Source organism: Cladophialophora psammophila (assembly GCF_000585535.1).
Source record: "Cladophialophora psammophila CBS 110553 chromosome Unknown aczJe-supercont1.1, whole genome shotgun sequence".
Classification (NCBI taxonomy): Eukaryota; Fungi; Ascomycota; class Eurotiomycetes; order Chaetothyriales; family Herpotrichiellaceae; genus Cladophialophora; species Cladophialophora psammophila.
In genome coordinates this window covers 1,237,010-1,254,024 of record NW_006912922.1, presented here as the reverse complement: position 1 = coordinate 1,254,024, position 17,015 = coordinate 1,237,010, and the positions used below count along the sequence as shown (strand labels likewise).

Here is a 17,015-nt window from a genome sequence, read left to right as displayed (position 1 = left end):
AGCTCACCGGTGCCCACCATCCGGGGTGACTGTCGCTCACTCACATCACGCGAAAGAGGCGGCGGTGGCGGTGGGAGGACGGGACCTCTTAATCCAACCCAGAGACAACAAGCCAGTGAAGTTCGAAGACGCGGCGCTTGCCTTCGGTGTGCGGTAATGAGGGAAAAGGTTTGTCGACACATCCACATCAGCAGCCGTGCAAAAGCTAACACCTGAAAAGTGCGACTTGGGCAACCCCTGTAATAATTGCTTGACCAAAGAACGGCGAAAATGCCCCAAGTACTGCATTCCTAATCGAAGCGATTGGGATGGTTGTAAGACTAGCTTGTTCCCTGGTAAGACCAGCCCATCGCATCAAGATAGCAGCCGCTGACCAGACAGATGAATTGACATGTCGGCTACGGAAAGGTAATCTGCTCCAGTATCTTGCGAACTCTACCTTTGATGTCTCCCATCGCCCTTTCCAAATTCCGCTGGACATGTACATCGGAATCCCTTTATACGTTTTGGTTAGAGAGTTCCACCCTCTTCAGCCAGCTTTGGAGATCCGGCACGCATTCCAGACGTCTCACGGCCCCAATGGGGAAAAGTCATACGACAGGCAACAGACCTGGAATCCACCCATCATCATGTGCATCCGAAATGGCGAATTGGAGAAGACAGTCAACCAAGTTCGAAACAACATCACCGGGATATTTGACAAACTGCTGGCCGATCCGGAAAAGTACCGCAAATGGACGACAGAGTACTTTGAGGAAAAGGAGGAAGATTTCCAGACCCAAATCCTACGCGTCCTGGGAAGGTACTACAGGAGAGATATTGAAGAGCATTCGACTCTCAAGGCAGCCCTGAGGCTCCTATGGTTCGAGTATCTGCTCCTGAACAAATTTACAGTTCCAGCCGATGCCGTACTGAGCCTTGAAGCCAATCTCGGATCGAAACGCCCTGTTGGTGCTCCCCGGCATCTACACGTCATACCCGACACTATCAACCGCTTTCTCAAAGCCATCATCCTTCCCCTGGCCGAGAAAGCCGCAGAAAAGCTCATAAAAAATCTTCACGAGATGATGTTTAAGATGGCCGTCACCCAGAAAATGCCACAAGGTCGCAGAGATCTGGTTCTTTGTCTGCTTTTTGTCCTGGTGATATTCCTCGGCCGCACCCAAGTCGCCCTTCTCCTCCTCTCCCATACCCCTGCGCCCGAGATCGGTATGGAGTACTCTCAGGAACAAGCGGAATCCAAGATCGAAGAGATGGAACAAATAGTGGGCGACTACCTCCTGTCCTTCCACAGATACACCTTGAGCAGAATGTCCTCCAGGTCGCCGGTGACGGCTAGCGAGTATGATTCTCCAAGTGAACGTCACGCAAGAGAGTTCGATTTGGAGAACCGACTACGCAAAGAGGTCGGGGGCTACGGTAAGCTTTGTGCTTGCTCCTCAAGTCAGAGACTTTGGTCTGACCAAGTCGCAGCGTGCGAGAGACCCGAGAGGCTGGAGCCGGGTGATTATCAGATGAATACGTTCCAATACATGAATGTTCGGCGGTTATGTTGGAAGGTTATTGACAATTTGAATTGAGGCCCCAGCAACTAGTTACTGCATAGATAATTAAAACGAATTCAAGATCCGGGACGCAGAGAAGTCTACATATTTGGCGAGCAAATGCCGCAATGCAGGCGATGCGGTCGCGTGTCGAGAAACCAGGAAGAAGTCATGGTGCTCGTGGAGGAGTGTGCGGTGCGAGGCTATCAAGGCCAGCAATTGCTCGTTGGAGAGCTTGTTTGTGGTTTTTGAGCCTTTGTTGGGCAGGGAAGGGGTGATGTTACGTAAAAGCAGCCAGAGCGAGTACGATAGTAGTCACAGGTAGTTTTTGTTTCGAGGCCTGCCGAGGCAGGAATCTAGAGGCAAGTGATTGCCTGGCAATTTGGGAAATCTATCCAGCGAGCCAGGTATCTATGCAGTGAGCCAGCCTTGCCACCATCCCGCATGATGAGCGTGCAGCCTTGCCAGCAGAAATGCAGATTGTGGCACAATGGTGTTACAGGCGATGACGTCAGAGCACGTCAGTGGTCTATCAAAAAATCAATCACCCTCCCAACCCCAATTGTTCCTCCCTACCCAATCCCTCCAACCTGTAGACGACTCCTATATGTCCCCAGAAGTCGGCCCATGCTATTACTCATACGCCAAACACCAGCCCATATCAGCCGCCCATGTTGATGTCAAGCCTCGAGTACTAGAAAGGAATGTTTTCGTTGCGCGAGGTCTCTGGTCGTATCCGTCGGGATCTGGATGACGACACTAGCATTTCGATCAGCCATTGCGTCGTCTTCTCATCCAAGGTGAGTGGGCTAAGTACCTCTCTCTCTCTCTCTTTTGTTTCTTCTCATCATCCCCAAGCCGTCATGATATTAGTTTTTGTGCCACCCTACAGCTTTGTCAGTCTTCCTCTCTCAAAACTGGGGATGCTCGGGGCACCTACCCCCTTTTGGCTTTGTCGTAGTTGGGGGGCGCTCAATGACTGGTGGAGGTTGGCTGGTCAACCCCATGGCGTGCTTTGCGTGAACTGTTGTCGAAGTCTTGGGTGTCATCGCTGTGGTGAAAGACATTTGAGGTTGATGGGAAGATGACGGGAAGATGTGGGTTGAGGTGGTGATATGGTAGTAAACTGTGTTTGACCTGTGGTGTATGTGCGAGATGTTCAAGGAAGAAGCCAGCAGATGTTGGGGGCGATGCCGGGCTTTTATACTGACATCAGAACAGTAGCGGAGGCTACAGAGACCCGCCAATGCTGTGGAGAGCGCAAGCATCCGAGCAGAGTGAAGAGGGAGCGACAAGGTCACCAGGGTTGGCTGTGCAGGGATTAAAGCCAGGATGCCACAATCCGCAGAAAGGAGCAATGGATCGTCCCATGCGTCACTGGCCAAAGAGGGAAATCAGACTGCACACCGGTATGAAGGGGGATACTGGCTCCCGAGGGGGCAACGGTCGGTGGCAACTCCCAACAACCAACGAGAGCACGGGACTGGGGTTGGAACACATATGGGTCGGCTAAGGCAACAGGCAATCGAAGGCAATGTTGAAAGTTTCGAGTTAACAAGATTGCAAATTCAAAAGAAAATGATCCAAATGAGAGATATCGCGGGCACAAGAGAAGATTCAAGTAAGCAAGTGACGGGGCAGCGCATATGCCCGATAGCCCGGGCAGAATCGAAGCGGGCAGGGAAAGCAGTAGGGTTCGAGATCGCCCACATAGATTTGGGTGGATTGAAAATGGGCGCGGTATGAATGGCGAAGACAGCCAGGCCACAACTGAGGCTAAGCCTGACAGGAACCACCAGCGAAAGCGGGAGTTGCCTCTCTGCGAGAGCAAAAAAACGTCCAAAGGGCTCTCAAGATGCTTTCTGCGGCGGCGGTCCTGTCAGTGGCTGCGCCTCGCAAGTGGATTGACGGGGACATGCAAATGAACAGCGGCGGATTCAGACGTTGGAATTGGCAAGGCTGAAGAACGATTTTGGAGTTGTCTCAAATCTCACGAAAACAACCCGCTCGGACAAGACAAATGAGTCACGGCAAATTGAAAGGACGCGTTAGACAAGAGGAATCATGGCGCTGACGAACGAGAGATGTCCGCTCAGCCCCCTCCGCGAGGGATCAGAAGTGACAGAAGTCACGGTGGGAAGGCATCAAAAAAAGGCAGCACTGCTCAGCCTGAATCCCAAGTTACAGCCTGGCCAACCTAGCGAACTAGTCCGCAAAAAGGCCTGGAGGGGGGATTCGTTGTGGATCCCAATCGACTAGGCCCATTATGGAAAGTCGCTAGAAGCCATGGAAGAGCGTTGGAGGGACGACGGGCTGGCTGTCCAGCCGCCCAAGGGTCATGGCGCACAATCAATGGAGCCAACGAGCAGGGGGGAGGGCAGGGTCGGGACAACGACCAGCACCGTCGTCTCTTGGCCTGAGGTTTCAAAGAGACAGGGGCTGCGGGTTGCGGGCTGTCGAAAGTCCATAGGTCTGGTCCGAGCGCCTGCCGCTGGGGACTCGGAGGGGGGGGGGGCCGTTGGCGAAATTACGACGTCCAGGGTTGGAATCATTCCAGAAGACGCCTCGAACACAGCAACACGCTCTAAGTGATGACGCTGGCCGCGGCAGCAGCGGGAAGAGGGGAGACAGTGACACCCTTAAGTACGAGGCTAGCTACAGACAGCTAAACAGGTTCCGGAAGTGGGTGTGATAGGGGACAGTAGGACAGTGATGACGGTCGAATGAGACACCGGTTCCTGAAATAACGCGGGAGAAGGCTGATGGAAAGAGTGGAACAGAGATCTGGGTGGTTGGGTGTTGTACAGAGGTCGCGGTGCTTGTTAGCTGTCGGACAAGGGGACCAGCTGCAACTAATTTTAGGGGGAGACGAGGGATGGAGGGCGGTTGGTGTGTAATGATGCACGGGACGATATGCACGGAACTTGAGCATCGTATCAGAGATGGGTTGTTGGCAGAAGAGGGGCGTTGCTGCACAAGAGTCAGCTGGGACCACCATTGCAAATACTACGTCCCCCCATCGAAGGGATGGGAAGACGATGAAGGCGATCAGGGGGCTTGTTGGCTTCAGGCCAGCTACAGAGGGAGGGAAGGAGAGTCATGTGTTTTCTTATCACCACGTCCATGACGATGAGGGCAAGAGGGCAAGAGGGCAAGAGGGCAAGAGGGCAAGCAAGCATTAGCAAGATAACCCCAATGCCACGTGGTTGAGAGGCCATTGAAAGGGCGCGAAAGGGCGAGCGAGGGATGAAAGATCGGGAGCCGGGAGCCATGTCACAGTGGGGGGTCATATGCCAGAGGTAGTAATCTTCTGGAACACTGCCTAGTCGGTACCTAGTTGGAAGTCACCAGGCATGCATCGGGGGGGGGGGGGAGGAGGGTGGTCCTCGAAGACCAGGGGCTGCGGTGTTTTGGTGGATGAGATGATTGAAGAGAGAGCGATGGAGAGAGACTTACGGGCGGGACTGAGGGACTTAGAGAGGGCTGGCGGGCTGTCAGCCAACGCCGAAAGCCCTGGGAAAATGAACGAAACTTGCGCAGGCAGACATGGGGAAGGTTGGTGAGGCTTAGTACCTACTTGGTACCCGGTATATCACCTGCTTTTGCAGCCAAGGGGTCTAGTCGGTTAGGCACGACTCCTCCGCAGAGGGTAACCGAGTACCCGATTTTCCAGCGAATAATGAGGCGGGTTAGTCTGCGTGTACTTGGAGCAAGTACCGTTAGAGTAGAGGGCAAACAAGGGCGAACAAGGGCGAACCAGGGCGAACCAGGGCGAACGGAGAGGGGCTCACCAGGCACAGTGCGCAGGGAGGGCAAAGAGGGGCATTGAGTGCCCGCCGCCCTCGTTCTTCCCTCTTCCTTTTCCTCCTTCCTCACAGTGTTTTGTTTCTCTCTGTCTGACCACCACCCGCCGCCTTGCTAAACTCAACCTCGAATCCTCCGTACCCAGTACCCATCCAATCCTCGCTTCGCCTTTCGCTTTTTGCTTTGTTACTCTTGTGATCCTTCTCGCTTATGCCTCACTCTATCTCCTTGTCCTCGTATATGCGTGTACGATCATCAGTACCGAGAAGCGAGTATTCTTCCCTTCCTCGTTCCCGCGATTAGCCAGCTGCATGTAGTAGATGGGAGACTTTGGTCTACCTGACCTTACCCTAACCTAACCTCCCTATTTACCCTAACCCGCCTGCGCCCTTGCACACATACAAGCACACACATACACACACATGCATACCCGTCACAGGTGCAGGACCTGCCCTGTGGAAACGCCTCGCTGGGCTGGGCTGGGCTGGGCTGGGCTGGTGGCGCGGGGTCCGAGTGAGGCGGGGCCTGCGCCATCAAGGACTCAACACACACATGAAAGAGGACAGACGGACTACAAATAACTGATTGAGGTGAGGGCCCTGACGGGGCAGCAAGTAGGCAGACAGGCAGACCAACAGACAGGCCGTGGAAAGAAAAGCTTCGAGGCGGGAGAGACTGCGCCACAACCGCAACCCCTTCGCCCTTCCACTGCTGGAATGCAATGGGTGGATGCGCGAGTGGACTGAGGGGGGTGGAGGGAGGGATAAATGACTGACCAAGAAAGATCTGTAGGTGCAGTGTAGAAGTGGCCGTGCAATGAGGTACCCTGTGGTGTTGGTATGGTCGGTGTATGTATTGTGTAGGTGTTGTAGACGTCCCAGTGCGCCAAGGTGCGTTTTGCATCCGTCACCTCCGTACGCTCTTAGCATTCGAACAAGTGTGCACAGAACATACATTAACTACCTACCAAGGGAGTTAGTAGTACTAACGATAGAATAGTGATGATGGTGGATGAGATAGAGAGCAGCTACATAGCATGCAGGCAGGCCGTGCTCTTGGTTCCGTCACTCATTCAAAAAGGAGGCTCAAAAACCCGCTCTTGACAGATCATCACATGGACATACATACAACTGCGTAAAGTATACGGCATACGTTTGTTTCTCCTGCTCGCGTTGCGTTATACAAGTCAAGCCGTCCTATGTCGCATCGGAACCTGGGTTTCGCCTGGCCTTGCCTGGCCTTGCCTGGCCTTGTCTTCCTTGCTAGAACCTAGGGGCACCGGAGAACAATCAGAATCGTTCATATCAATATCACAATTGCTCCTCGGTGGCGGTCTCGCGTTCCAGCCTCTCCGTCGCCTCCGTCTCAGCAACCCCCTCGCCAAGCGTGACCTTCCTCCTCCTCTTCGTTTTCTTCTTGACGGACCCTTCCTCGTCGCCATCGCCGCCGCCCTCAGGCTCAACCGTGATGGCTTCCTCACCCGTGTGATGCGCCGTCGCGACCTTGGGCCTCGTCTTCTTCTTCTTCTTCCGCCTCACGACCGTGCCCTCGGCGTCCACCCCTTCGCCCATCACCGTCCGCTGCCGCTCCAGCTCACGCTGCATCTCGAGCCTCTTCCTCTCCACCTCGCGCAGCGCAATCGCCATCTCCAGCTCCTCGGCCTCGCGTCGGAGGATCTCCGACTCGGTTTCCGCTGGGCCGGCGCCTTCGAGGCTGAGGTGTTCCAGCGTCGACGAGTCTACCGAGAGGAGTGTGCGCGTTGGCCGAGAGTGTGCGCCGCGCGGTTGCGCGTTGGGACTCAGTGACCGAGTCCGCTGGACCTGGGTTAGGGCCGCGAAGGGGCTCGAGTTCGAGAATGACTGCGAGATGGGTGTGGTCGCCGTTGAAGACTCGAGCGTCTCGTCCGCCGCCACGACGAATCTCCGGGTGGGTTTCTTCTTTCTCGGTTTGCGTTCTTCTCCCTCCGTGTCTGCTCTCGTCGCGGTCGTTTGCTTACGGTCGATATGTAGGTCAATGATTGGGATCGAGTCGACGTCGAGCTCTTCGTCGCCGTTGGTCGTGCTGATGATGTCGTGGAAATGAGGATCCGTGTCATCGGAAGGAGCAATATAGAATGGATCGTCCTTGTTCCGGGCCATCCTCTCAGCCTTACGCCTGGCCAGCGTTGCTGGAGACTCAGGCGCAGATTGGTATGAGAGCGGTGCGCTCTCGGAAGAAGCAGCAGCGGCGGCGTCCAAGTAAGCCGCTGCTGTTTGTGGGTGTAGCGGCGTGATAGCATGTACAGGTTCGCGATCGTGGTAGAAAGACTGAAATGCATCCTCCGCGTGATCGTCTACATCCGCAACCTGCGACTCTTGTAAGACCGTAGACAGGTCGGGATTAATGGGCGCATCGAGGTCTAGATCTTCCGGTAGTGGAACCTTCTTCTGTGCTGCCGCCGAGACAGGGTTGAGTTCCATGCCACTGAAGAGCGTTGGGACTGCAGAGGTCAGCAAGAGCGGTGCCTGAAGACTCTCTCCGCCTTGTGCAGAGAGCGCTTCTGACGCCAGGCGCAGAAGTTCAAGAAATTCCACGCTCCTCTCCTGCACCTCGAGGTTGGGATGGGACGAAAGTTTCTCCAGAAACTCAGTTGTCCTCGCCAGCACTAGAGACATTGTCGCGCCCCTCGAGGCATTCCATTCGCGGTCAGCCGTTGTGGCGATCCGTGCAATGATTTTCGGGATGGCTTGGATGACTATTGCCAAAGTTGTTGGAGTAAATTGTCCGGACGACTCGTGGATCAACGAGTTGAGAACCTCATATGGGTTGGACAAATACATGGCAAATTCACCGCTGATCCAGGCTGCTGATTTGATGACCTGGCTTTGACCGGTGCCATGTTGCGGGTAAGCGATTGCGCGGTTGGACAACAACACCAAGGTTTCGGCGGCCTTAGTCGTTTCTGGTCGGAGATCTTTGACTCGGACCGTGATATCGCGAAGCTGACCTCCGACCCGGGCTCCTAAAGAGGTGTCATCTTCTGGTGCAGCTCTTGACAAAGCCGCATCTGTACCCGCCGGAAGGTGTCTGACCAAATGGACCAGTATTTCGATGTACCATTCGAAATCGGTAATGTTGGCATAAGTGTTGTGAGAGCACATGTCGAGAATTCGGCTGATGATTTCGTAGCGGTATTCATCTGGCAAAGGAATATTTTCCGATCCTCGTTTGTCCGGAACCAGCCTCTGCTCCATGTCTGTTTGCTCTTCTTCCATACGTCCGTTTGCGGCCGCGGTGGCTGATGCTGAGCCGGCAAGCTGTTTAATGAGGCGATTGACAACGGCTTGTAAATTGTCGCTGTTGACCATGCCCGAGACCAATTCCAAAGCCTGCATCTTGATCGAAATATCCGGGTCATCCAAGCAGCCCATAATAACATCCTGCTGCATCGAAACTAGCGCAGGATGGGTGGCCACAATCTTGTTGAACGCCAGGAGAGCGACATATTTCAGATTCGGGTCGCCATCCAATACAATCATTCCTCTCAATTTGGAAATGCAGAGATCGGCCACTTCCTCCACATCTACGCCGCTTTCGGCGCCATCTAAAATTCCTCCTTGGATGATCCCGCTGATACATTCATAGAGTAACGACATTGCTGTTGTCTCTTGGATCAGCTTCGTCAGGGGCCGGACTAGTTTCTTGACCAATCGTGGTTCGAGGGGAGTCAAGACTGCGAACAATTTGATAATCTTGATGCCCATCCAGTTGTTCTTCTGAGCAAGGAGGAGGTCGAACAGCCTTGGTGCCAAGGGCAGAAAATCCTGGGGTCTTCGCCACCCGAGCTCACAGACGACATTTACAGTGGCGGCAGTAACGCTGCTGTCTTCCTGTTCGTCTAGTAACCTCTCCTTGATCTTTGGCCAAGCCACTCTCAGAGTCTCTGGATACACCAGAGCCAGCCTGTACAGCGTAACGATGGTCTTCTTGCGCACGGCGGGTTGTGAATGTGACAGTCGTGGCATAAGCTCAGTCAGAATCGACAGTGCTAAAGACGATGTCACAATGTGCGGCAGTGTGACTAACGGCAGGGTGAGTACAGGTATTGAAGGAGAAGTGAGATCCTTTTTCAACAAATTCTCGGCCAACATCAGGACCTCGGTCTCTGGTCGGAAGCTCTGGACGGCGGCCAGGTAGCCAACTCGTTTCTGGGCCGGCTTAGGGGAGGCCATGACTTCCAAGACGTTGAACGCGGCCCAGGTCATGTCGTAGCCAAACATTTCAAGATAAATGAGCTTGAGCAGTGCGGTCGCCTTGAGGTCCAGGTCCTGGGAACGAATCTCGCTCCGACACTCTTTCAGAGCGCCTTGGATGTATTCCGTCTCATTTCCCTTGTGGCCTCGTAGACCCCGAATAAGGTCGACGAGTGACTTTTCGAACATCTTGGGAAGAGTTGACTAGGATGTCATGAGAACTGAGGCGTCGATATTTCCTTTGAGATCTCGGGAACCCTCATCTCTCACGCGACACATACGTTGGGTTGCGGTTCGGGATATCACTCCTTCACGGAAACCTGGATAGAGAGAGGAAGATGGCACCTTCCTCTTGTCTCTTCGAAGCCCAGCTCACGTCCACGCATTCATCTGTTTGACTTCGCTTGTAGACCGCAAAGCATTAGCAGACCACCAGAAGAGGCGATGATATGTTGAAGTTGCTGAGGGCCTCGTCGTGTGATTGCTAAATGCTCCGTCCGAATGCCAAGACAATTCCTCCGAAGCAGCCTGCGTCGCGATCGAGAGACTAAGGCGGCCAGGGGCAGCCTGCGAGGAGCTCGCTACGTTACTTTCTGTTGGCAGTGGCCTTTGAACCTTGTCAGTGCCTTCTCCCATTGCCTTGTGCTACCTTGACGGCCTCATCTTGCCTATTTCTGCAGAGTACGGATATATTGCCATCTTTCGAAACTCCTATTTCATCCGCGAAGACCACCTCCCCGGTTGACTTTGGTTCTCGTAAAAAACCCCTCCACGGACGTCGTGCAGCACAATGGCGACAGTCGCAGTCAAAGGCCATTCTTCCGATCCTGCCTCCGCTCTGCTCATAGCACAGCAGGCTCCCTCGATCCTTGCAAAGTCGTCATCTGTCAGTACGACCTTTCCTGCATCAATGTTCAACACGGCGGATTCCGCTGAACTATGGGACGAACTTGAACAACTCCTCTATGCCTGCCTACGGACAGGGGACGACAAGTCTGCTTTTCTATGTGTGGAGCGATTGAGTCACCGGTTTGGGTCAACCAATGAAAGAGTTATGGCCTTGAGAGGGCTATATCAGGAAGCCACGGCTGCAGATGAAATGGCACTGCGGAGGATATTAGAAGACTATGCCAGAATACTGATGGAGAATCCCATGAATGTCCCCATTCATAAGCGACGAATTGCGCTTATGAGAAGCCTGGGGAGGCCGCAAGATGCTATCAAGGACCTGGTGGAATTTGTTGATTCCTTTCCCACCGACATGGAAGCGTGGTGTGAGTTGAGCGACCTCTATCGCTCGCAGGGAAGCCTTCCACAAGCTATCTTTTGCCTGGAGGAGGCCGTAATCATCGCTCCCAATGCATGGAACCTTCATGCACGACTCGGCGAACTCGAGTATCTGGCTGCCATGTCGTCAACGGAGAGTGCCGGCGTGGAGAAGCACCTGTCACAGGCAATTCAGCGATTCAGTCGAAGCATTGAACTTTGCGACGACTATCTGCGGGGGTTCTACGGGCTTAAGTTGGCCACGGACAAGCTCCTGCTGACCAACACGACATCAAAGGGGAACACCAGCTCGCCGATCACCCCAGACAAGTTGCAGAAATTGAACCAGTTGGCCACGTCAAAACTGGAGGCTATCATCAAGGACCGCAGCGGACCAAGATCCTCCGGGACCGATCAGTCGGAAGTTATTGCAGCCCAGGAATTGTTGAACAGATCCAAGGGCTGAAACGTCCCGCAAAATCCTGGAGCAGCAAACCAGAAAAGCAGCCCAAGTCCACACGTTTCCTCGAATAAATGAGCTGTGGAAAAGCCACCCACGTACGAACCTCCATGGCTTTTCGCACGGGAGGTGGACCATGCGAAAGTTCCTGCAGAGAACCGAATGGACCATGGGAGAAACGACGGTTCGGCGAAGATCATGTCAGATGCAGGCGTTCCCACTAGCGTGATGCTCGAAGGTGGAAGTTGGGCAGCATTTCGGCGCCGGCCAACGTGGCAGCTTTTCTGAGGATGCCTCGATTATCGCGACACCCAACCGCTAGCGAATGAGGCTCTCACCCCGTCAGCGGCCGTGGGTCGTGCCTGCCCATCACGTCTAATTTAGAGTCGCTGGAGCCTCGCCTTTCCGACAAACTAACAACCACGAGGTCAAGAAACCCACCGTCAGGCCGCTCTGAAGTTGAGGTTTTGTTGGGAGAATCACCAAAAGAAAGGGCATCATCACTCTCAGACACCCAAGGGGAACGGGGGGGGGGGGGTGAATATCAGGCTAATCGCCCTGCGTTACGGAAAACAGGGTGTCCCGGTGGCAATCTTGAAGACCGGGTTGTTTCGGTTTCTGATATGTATATAGACGGAGAATGCCATGACGGATCAAGGGAGTGGATGGCCATCTTTCTGCCTTGATATCAACCCAATGTAGACCATTGCATTCGGCTTGCGCACTTTTGTCACTCCTCATTCCCATTAATAACACCAGACTTACTGCTCTTCACGTCTCCTCCCCAGGAGCCCTCAATGTCTCAGAATCACAAATCCAATCGCGATCGAAGAAAGACAGCGCGCAAGAAGCGCTTACTACTACAACTAGATCCAACCCCTTACAGATCGCTTGCAACCGGGAAAGAATTTTCTGTACGACCACTGCGTCACCTGAGTACCTTTGGACAATCTGCGGGTTGTTGTGGCGACACTCTCCTTTCGCCAACACACATCGTGCATTCTCCCTTTTCAGATTCTGGCGGGAGGCTCATTACTTTCTAGTCTTCCTTTTGCACCGCTGTACCCATTGACGGACGCTGCAGTTTGATCCTGCAGAATTAAAAAACCCCGGGGCGAAAAGCCACACCAAAAGTTCACAATAAAGGGTAAAACAAAAAAGATATTTGTATAAGTCGAGGGACTCTGCAACGTTGGGTGGATTGATATAACCTTTCGAGGTCTGTTTGGACCCGACCACCGCGGACTTGTCAGCGTCACCCAGGGCCGAGTTGTCCTGGGAGACATAGCGTTACCAGAGTTGGTGGTAACCTGACGGGGCCTTTGTTGACATCAGCGATAACAACAACAACACCCACAACACCGTCCCGGACTTGAGTTGACGGCTGGCGTTGACCGAAGCATTGAATACCGTTTTCCACACTGGACAAGGATTTCTCAATTGACGTCGTTGGTGCCTTACAGAAAAAGTTGGAGGCCTAGGAGACAAAGTGCAGACGAGGAGTCAGAGACTGGGGCTCTAGCCTCAAGGCCTGAGGCAACTGGGCCCCACCACCGCCAAATAAACTGCGCCCGCTGGCCGTTGCCTACTGCGCCCGCACAGCGCCTGCACCTGACGAATTAGGGGCACCCAAGGCACCACCCCAAGGGGGGGACCCGTTAAGTGGGTGAGCAATTGGGCATCAGTCACCAATTTCGTTACCCCCCCTCGCCCCCCCTTTTTGACCCTCTTGACTCTCTGGGCGGATCCAAGCACCCAAATCTTGATCCCCCGTCAACACACTTGCACACTACAATCACGCCAAACAATCACTTTGGCGTCAACAACCTGTCCACGCGCCCGCACATCACATTTGCATCTGCATTTGCATTTGCACGCTGGGCAGCCAAACTCACCGTCTCATCTCGCTTCAATTGTCACCTTCCTCCCTTTTCCTCCCTCGACACCCACCCTCATCCTCACCCTTTCCACCACCTCCATCCCCGTCGCCATCACGCATTCATATCCTGCGTTGAAAAATACTCTGTAATTCCCTTTTTCCCTCTTCCGTCGCTTGATCGGCGTTCCTCTCGGCTCCTCGCATATGCAACCTGTTCTGCCTCTGGCCCGACCCTTCGTCCCTTTCCCTCCCCACGGATCCACCTCGCCGGAATTTCACGACGCACCCTGCGCACCTTCACGACACCAGACGCTACCGGCGGCGCACCTGCGGGAGGTGAACCACGCCCCTCGCCAGGTTCCTCTCATTTTCTTCGACCACAATTTGACGCTGGAGGAGACTGGTTTCAAAAATAAAAATACACTGGATCTGGCCCATTTGGACGGTCCTATTGCCTGAAGTCAGCCCTCTTTGGCCCGGTTAGCACATTTCCTTGACACTAACATAACCCTCAAGGCTATCTCGTTCAGCCTTCCCTCTGGGGTAGGTTGGACGCGGTAATTCCTTGACCTCACTCAATCTCTCATGGGGTGGGTTATTTCACCGACATTTTCCACCCACCGGTGCTAACTCTCCCTGCTATTAGGTCTTCAGGTCGTCACAGCCATACACACATTGACATTACCCACATTTCGCGTTCTCCCTCCCCCGGCGGCTCGCAAGACGACGAGCTCCACGAAACCGGTGTCCAGGTCTCTGCTGGAGTCTCCCCTCAATATTCGGTCATCCAGCCTACCCAGAGTCAGAGCGGCTCCTCCTCGCACCACGATTTCGTTCAAGTGCTATATCCGAATGAACTTGGAGAGGCCGATGGCTCAGATTCAGCCTCGAGATTAGACCATCGCGAAAGAGTTCAGCAATACGAGTCCAGGTCCAATTCAGCAAGACGACAGGCGGTGCACCGCCAGCAGGCTATTCGTGAGCCTGCTCGCAGTCGAACCAGAGAATTGCAAGACACATCCCCGACGGAGAGCGGAGACTCGACCGAAGAGTTCCTTGCCAGGCGGGACCTGGGCTCTCACATGCCTCGTCCTCAATCATATTATGAGCACAACGGGTATACTCACAGCAGTTCGTCGGCGTCTTACCCATATCCTCCTGTGCCACATCCCGCAAATCAAGTAATAGCTCTTCAACCGCAACCCATGGCTATACCATTTCCAGCCCACTATCCCCAAGGCCAACCGGTGCCATACCCACCTCACGCTGGATATCCAGCTGGCTTCAGTCACCATGCTCCTTCACAAGTCAGCGCACCATACACCTCGTCTCCTTACGGGCCGCCTACCATTGTTAACTATGGTGCTCCACCTGCCCCGGCGAGCTATTACTCTCAATATCCTCCCCCCTTCGGTGCCCACCAGTATCCGCCACATTACATGCAGTACCCGCAACAGATGCCTTATCCATACTACGCTCCACCTCTTGCGCCTTCCCCACAGCCCGTTTCTGCGAGTGCATCTGCCGAAAAGCTTGAAGCTAAGAACGACGACGACCTTGTTAGACGCCTCAAGGATTTGATGAAAGAAGAACAGATTGCTAAAGACGCGGAAGCGGCCGAAAAGGCCACAATGGCAGCCTCACTTGCTGAGCAAGAAAGCCGTCTTCGAGAACAAGCACTGAGGCAAGTCGAAGAGAAAGTCCGACAAGCTGAGGAGAAGGCTAGACAGGCTGAGGAGAAGGCACGACAGGATGAGAGGGCGCGACAAGACGCACTCCTTCAGGCGGAGGAGAAGGTCCGGCAAGCCGAAGAAAGGGCCCGGCAAGAAGCGATTCGTCAGGCTGAAGAGAAACAGCGACAAGACGCCCTACGAGCGGAAGAAGAGAAACGCATTCGAGAACAGGCCTTGTTAGCGGCCGCAGAAAAGGCCCGAGCAGAAGCGATGGCTGCGGCAGCACGCATGGAAGAAGAGCGGCGGATTCGAGAAGAAGCCGTCCGGGCTGCAGAGGCAAAGGCCCGGGCTGACGCTGCGGCAGAAGCTGAGCGCAGGGCAGCAGAGAAACGAATCCGAGAAGAAGCGAGACAGGAAGCGATTCGGGCTTACGAGGAACAAGTCCGAGCCGCCGCGGAGCAAGCTGCAAGAGAACAGCAGATTCGGAAAGAGGCAGCAGAGGCCGCCCTGAGAGCTGCGGCGGAAGAAGCAGCTGCCAAAGCAGAAAAGGCTGCAGCCCAGAAGAAGATGATCGACGACGCCGCGGCGGCTGCGAAGAACGCAGCCGAAAAGGAGGCGGCGGAGGCAGCAGCTGCCGCCCGAGAGGAGGCAAAAAGGGCAAAAGAAGAAGCCGAAGCTAAACTGAAGGAAGCCGAGGAAGCAGCGGCCAAAGCAAAAGCAGAAGCCGAAGAAGCCGCTGCGAAAGCCGCTGCTGCAAAGGGGCCCGAAAAGAAAGCTCCTGTCAGATTCAAAGATGCGATTGGGCGCAATTACAATTTCCCCTGGGATCGATGTTGCAAATGGCGGGTAAGTTGGTTTGTATAACGCGTCATAACTCCAAATCTGACATTCGGCAGGATATGGAAAATCTCATCGTCCAGGCATTTGCGCACATCGATAACCTTGCAGAACATGTGATGGCCGGTCGTTACGACCTGATCGGCCCGGACAAAGAGATCATCATGCCCAACTATTGGGAATCAACCATTGAGCCCGATATGCACATCACAATGATGTTGTGGCCCATTCCCGAACCCAAGGAAGAAATAATAGAGGAGCCGCCACCACCGCCTCCTCCCCCAGAGATATTAGAGGACACTATCCTAAACCTCGAAGATATTATCAACCCGAAGAAGGAGAAAAAAGGTATGAGACATGGGTTCAACCAGAAACGGCTCGGGAAATGATCCTTGCTGACCATTACGTTCTAGGCCCCAAGAAGAGGAAACCAACTGGAGGCATCGCCGGCTGGATGCTGGGAGGAGCTGCCAGTCGGCCTTCGCGAGCTTTAAAAGGTGATAAAAAGCCTGATGTGGCCGCTAAATCTCAGCACGGTGCCACTGATCAAAGTGCATGCACCGTTATGTGAGCGGCTCTCTTGATATCGACAAGTCGAGTTGGATAGATTGGCCCGTCTCTGGTCCCAAGGATTGTGGGAAAACGACGACGAGGCGGAAGTCGGGTGGCACTGTCCCATCATCTATTTCAGTACCATACACTTCAACGACAACTGCATCTCTCGGTTTTCTACTGCAACCCCCCAATCTATGACAATTTTCAAGGTCGACGAAGGAGGGCCTCTCACATAGGCCACTTCAGGAGGCATGGCTTTATCCTCTCGAGCATTCGGGATTGGTTTTTCATGCCTCAGGGGACGCGACACGTGGATGAATTTCCTTTGTCATGGTTACGACTTACGACAATGTTGGATTTAGCGGGAGTTTCTAAAATACATGTGAGAATTAGCGGTCTGGGGCCGAAGAAAAGCTCGCGATGGAGCGGCGAAACATTTCGACGTTATGTCGTTTGGATGTCGGCTTGAGGACACTGCCGCCTTTGCATGTTGCGGTCTTCTGGCGTTTCTTGCTTGGGGTTTCATATATGATACCCATTTTTCAGGTCGGTCGGCTTAGCTGGCAATGTTGCTTCATTGCCTTGGAGATAAAAAGGCTGGGTAGCAACATAATGAATAAAATAGATCCTGTCAAAGAAGCTGTGTGCTGTCCGTGCTACTTGTACTGCGTCCTCTCGTCTTCTGTATCTAGATCAAGTAGCAGGTGCCACAACCGTGCCTCTCAAAATCTCACTAAGCGGCATGTCACATGACCGTCAGAGAAA

At 53.9% G+C, this 17,015-nt stretch overlaps 4 protein-coding genes across 4 annotated transcripts; 3 read left to right on the top strand and 1 right to left on the bottom strand.

The window, feature by feature from the left end:
* Positions 1-479: 479 nt before the first annotated feature.
* A1O5_00444 (uncharacterized protein) lies at positions 480-1,580 on the top strand (the record flags this gene model as incomplete). The annotated part of the gene is made up of 2 exons (XM_007741063.1): positions 480-1,419; positions 1,474-1,580. The coding sequence occupies 2 exons, from the start codon at positions 480-482 to the stop codon at positions 1,578-1,580; spliced, it is 1,047 nt and encodes a 348-aa protein (XP_007739253.1).
* A 5,078-nt stretch (positions 1,581-6,658) lies between these two features.
* Positions 6,659-9,769, bottom strand: A1O5_00443 (uncharacterized protein; the record flags this gene model as incomplete). Its single annotated transcript, XM_007741062.1, has 1 exon — positions 6,659-9,769. The coding sequence occupies one exon, from the start codon at positions 9,767-9,769 to the stop codon at positions 6,659-6,661; it is 3,111 nt and encodes a 1,036-aa protein (XP_007739252.1).
* A 601-nt stretch (positions 9,770-10,370) lies between these two features.
* Positions 10,371-11,312, top strand: A1O5_00442 (uncharacterized protein; the record flags this gene model as incomplete). The annotated part of the gene is made up of 1 exon (XM_007741061.1): positions 10,371-11,312. The coding sequence occupies one exon, from the start codon at positions 10,371-10,373 to the stop codon at positions 11,310-11,312; it is 942 nt and encodes a 313-aa protein (XP_007739251.1).
* Positions 11,313-13,770: 2,458 nt separating this feature from the next.
* Positions 13,771-16,266, top strand: A1O5_00441 (uncharacterized protein; the record flags this gene model as incomplete). The annotated part of the gene is made up of 4 exons (XM_007741060.1): positions 13,771-13,775; positions 13,832-15,704; positions 15,755-16,043; positions 16,109-16,266. 4 exons carry the CDS (start codon positions 13,771-13,773, stop codon positions 16,264-16,266), a joined length of 2,325 nt encoding a protein of 774 aa, XP_007739250.1.
* Positions 16,267-17,015: the final 749 nt, after the last annotated feature.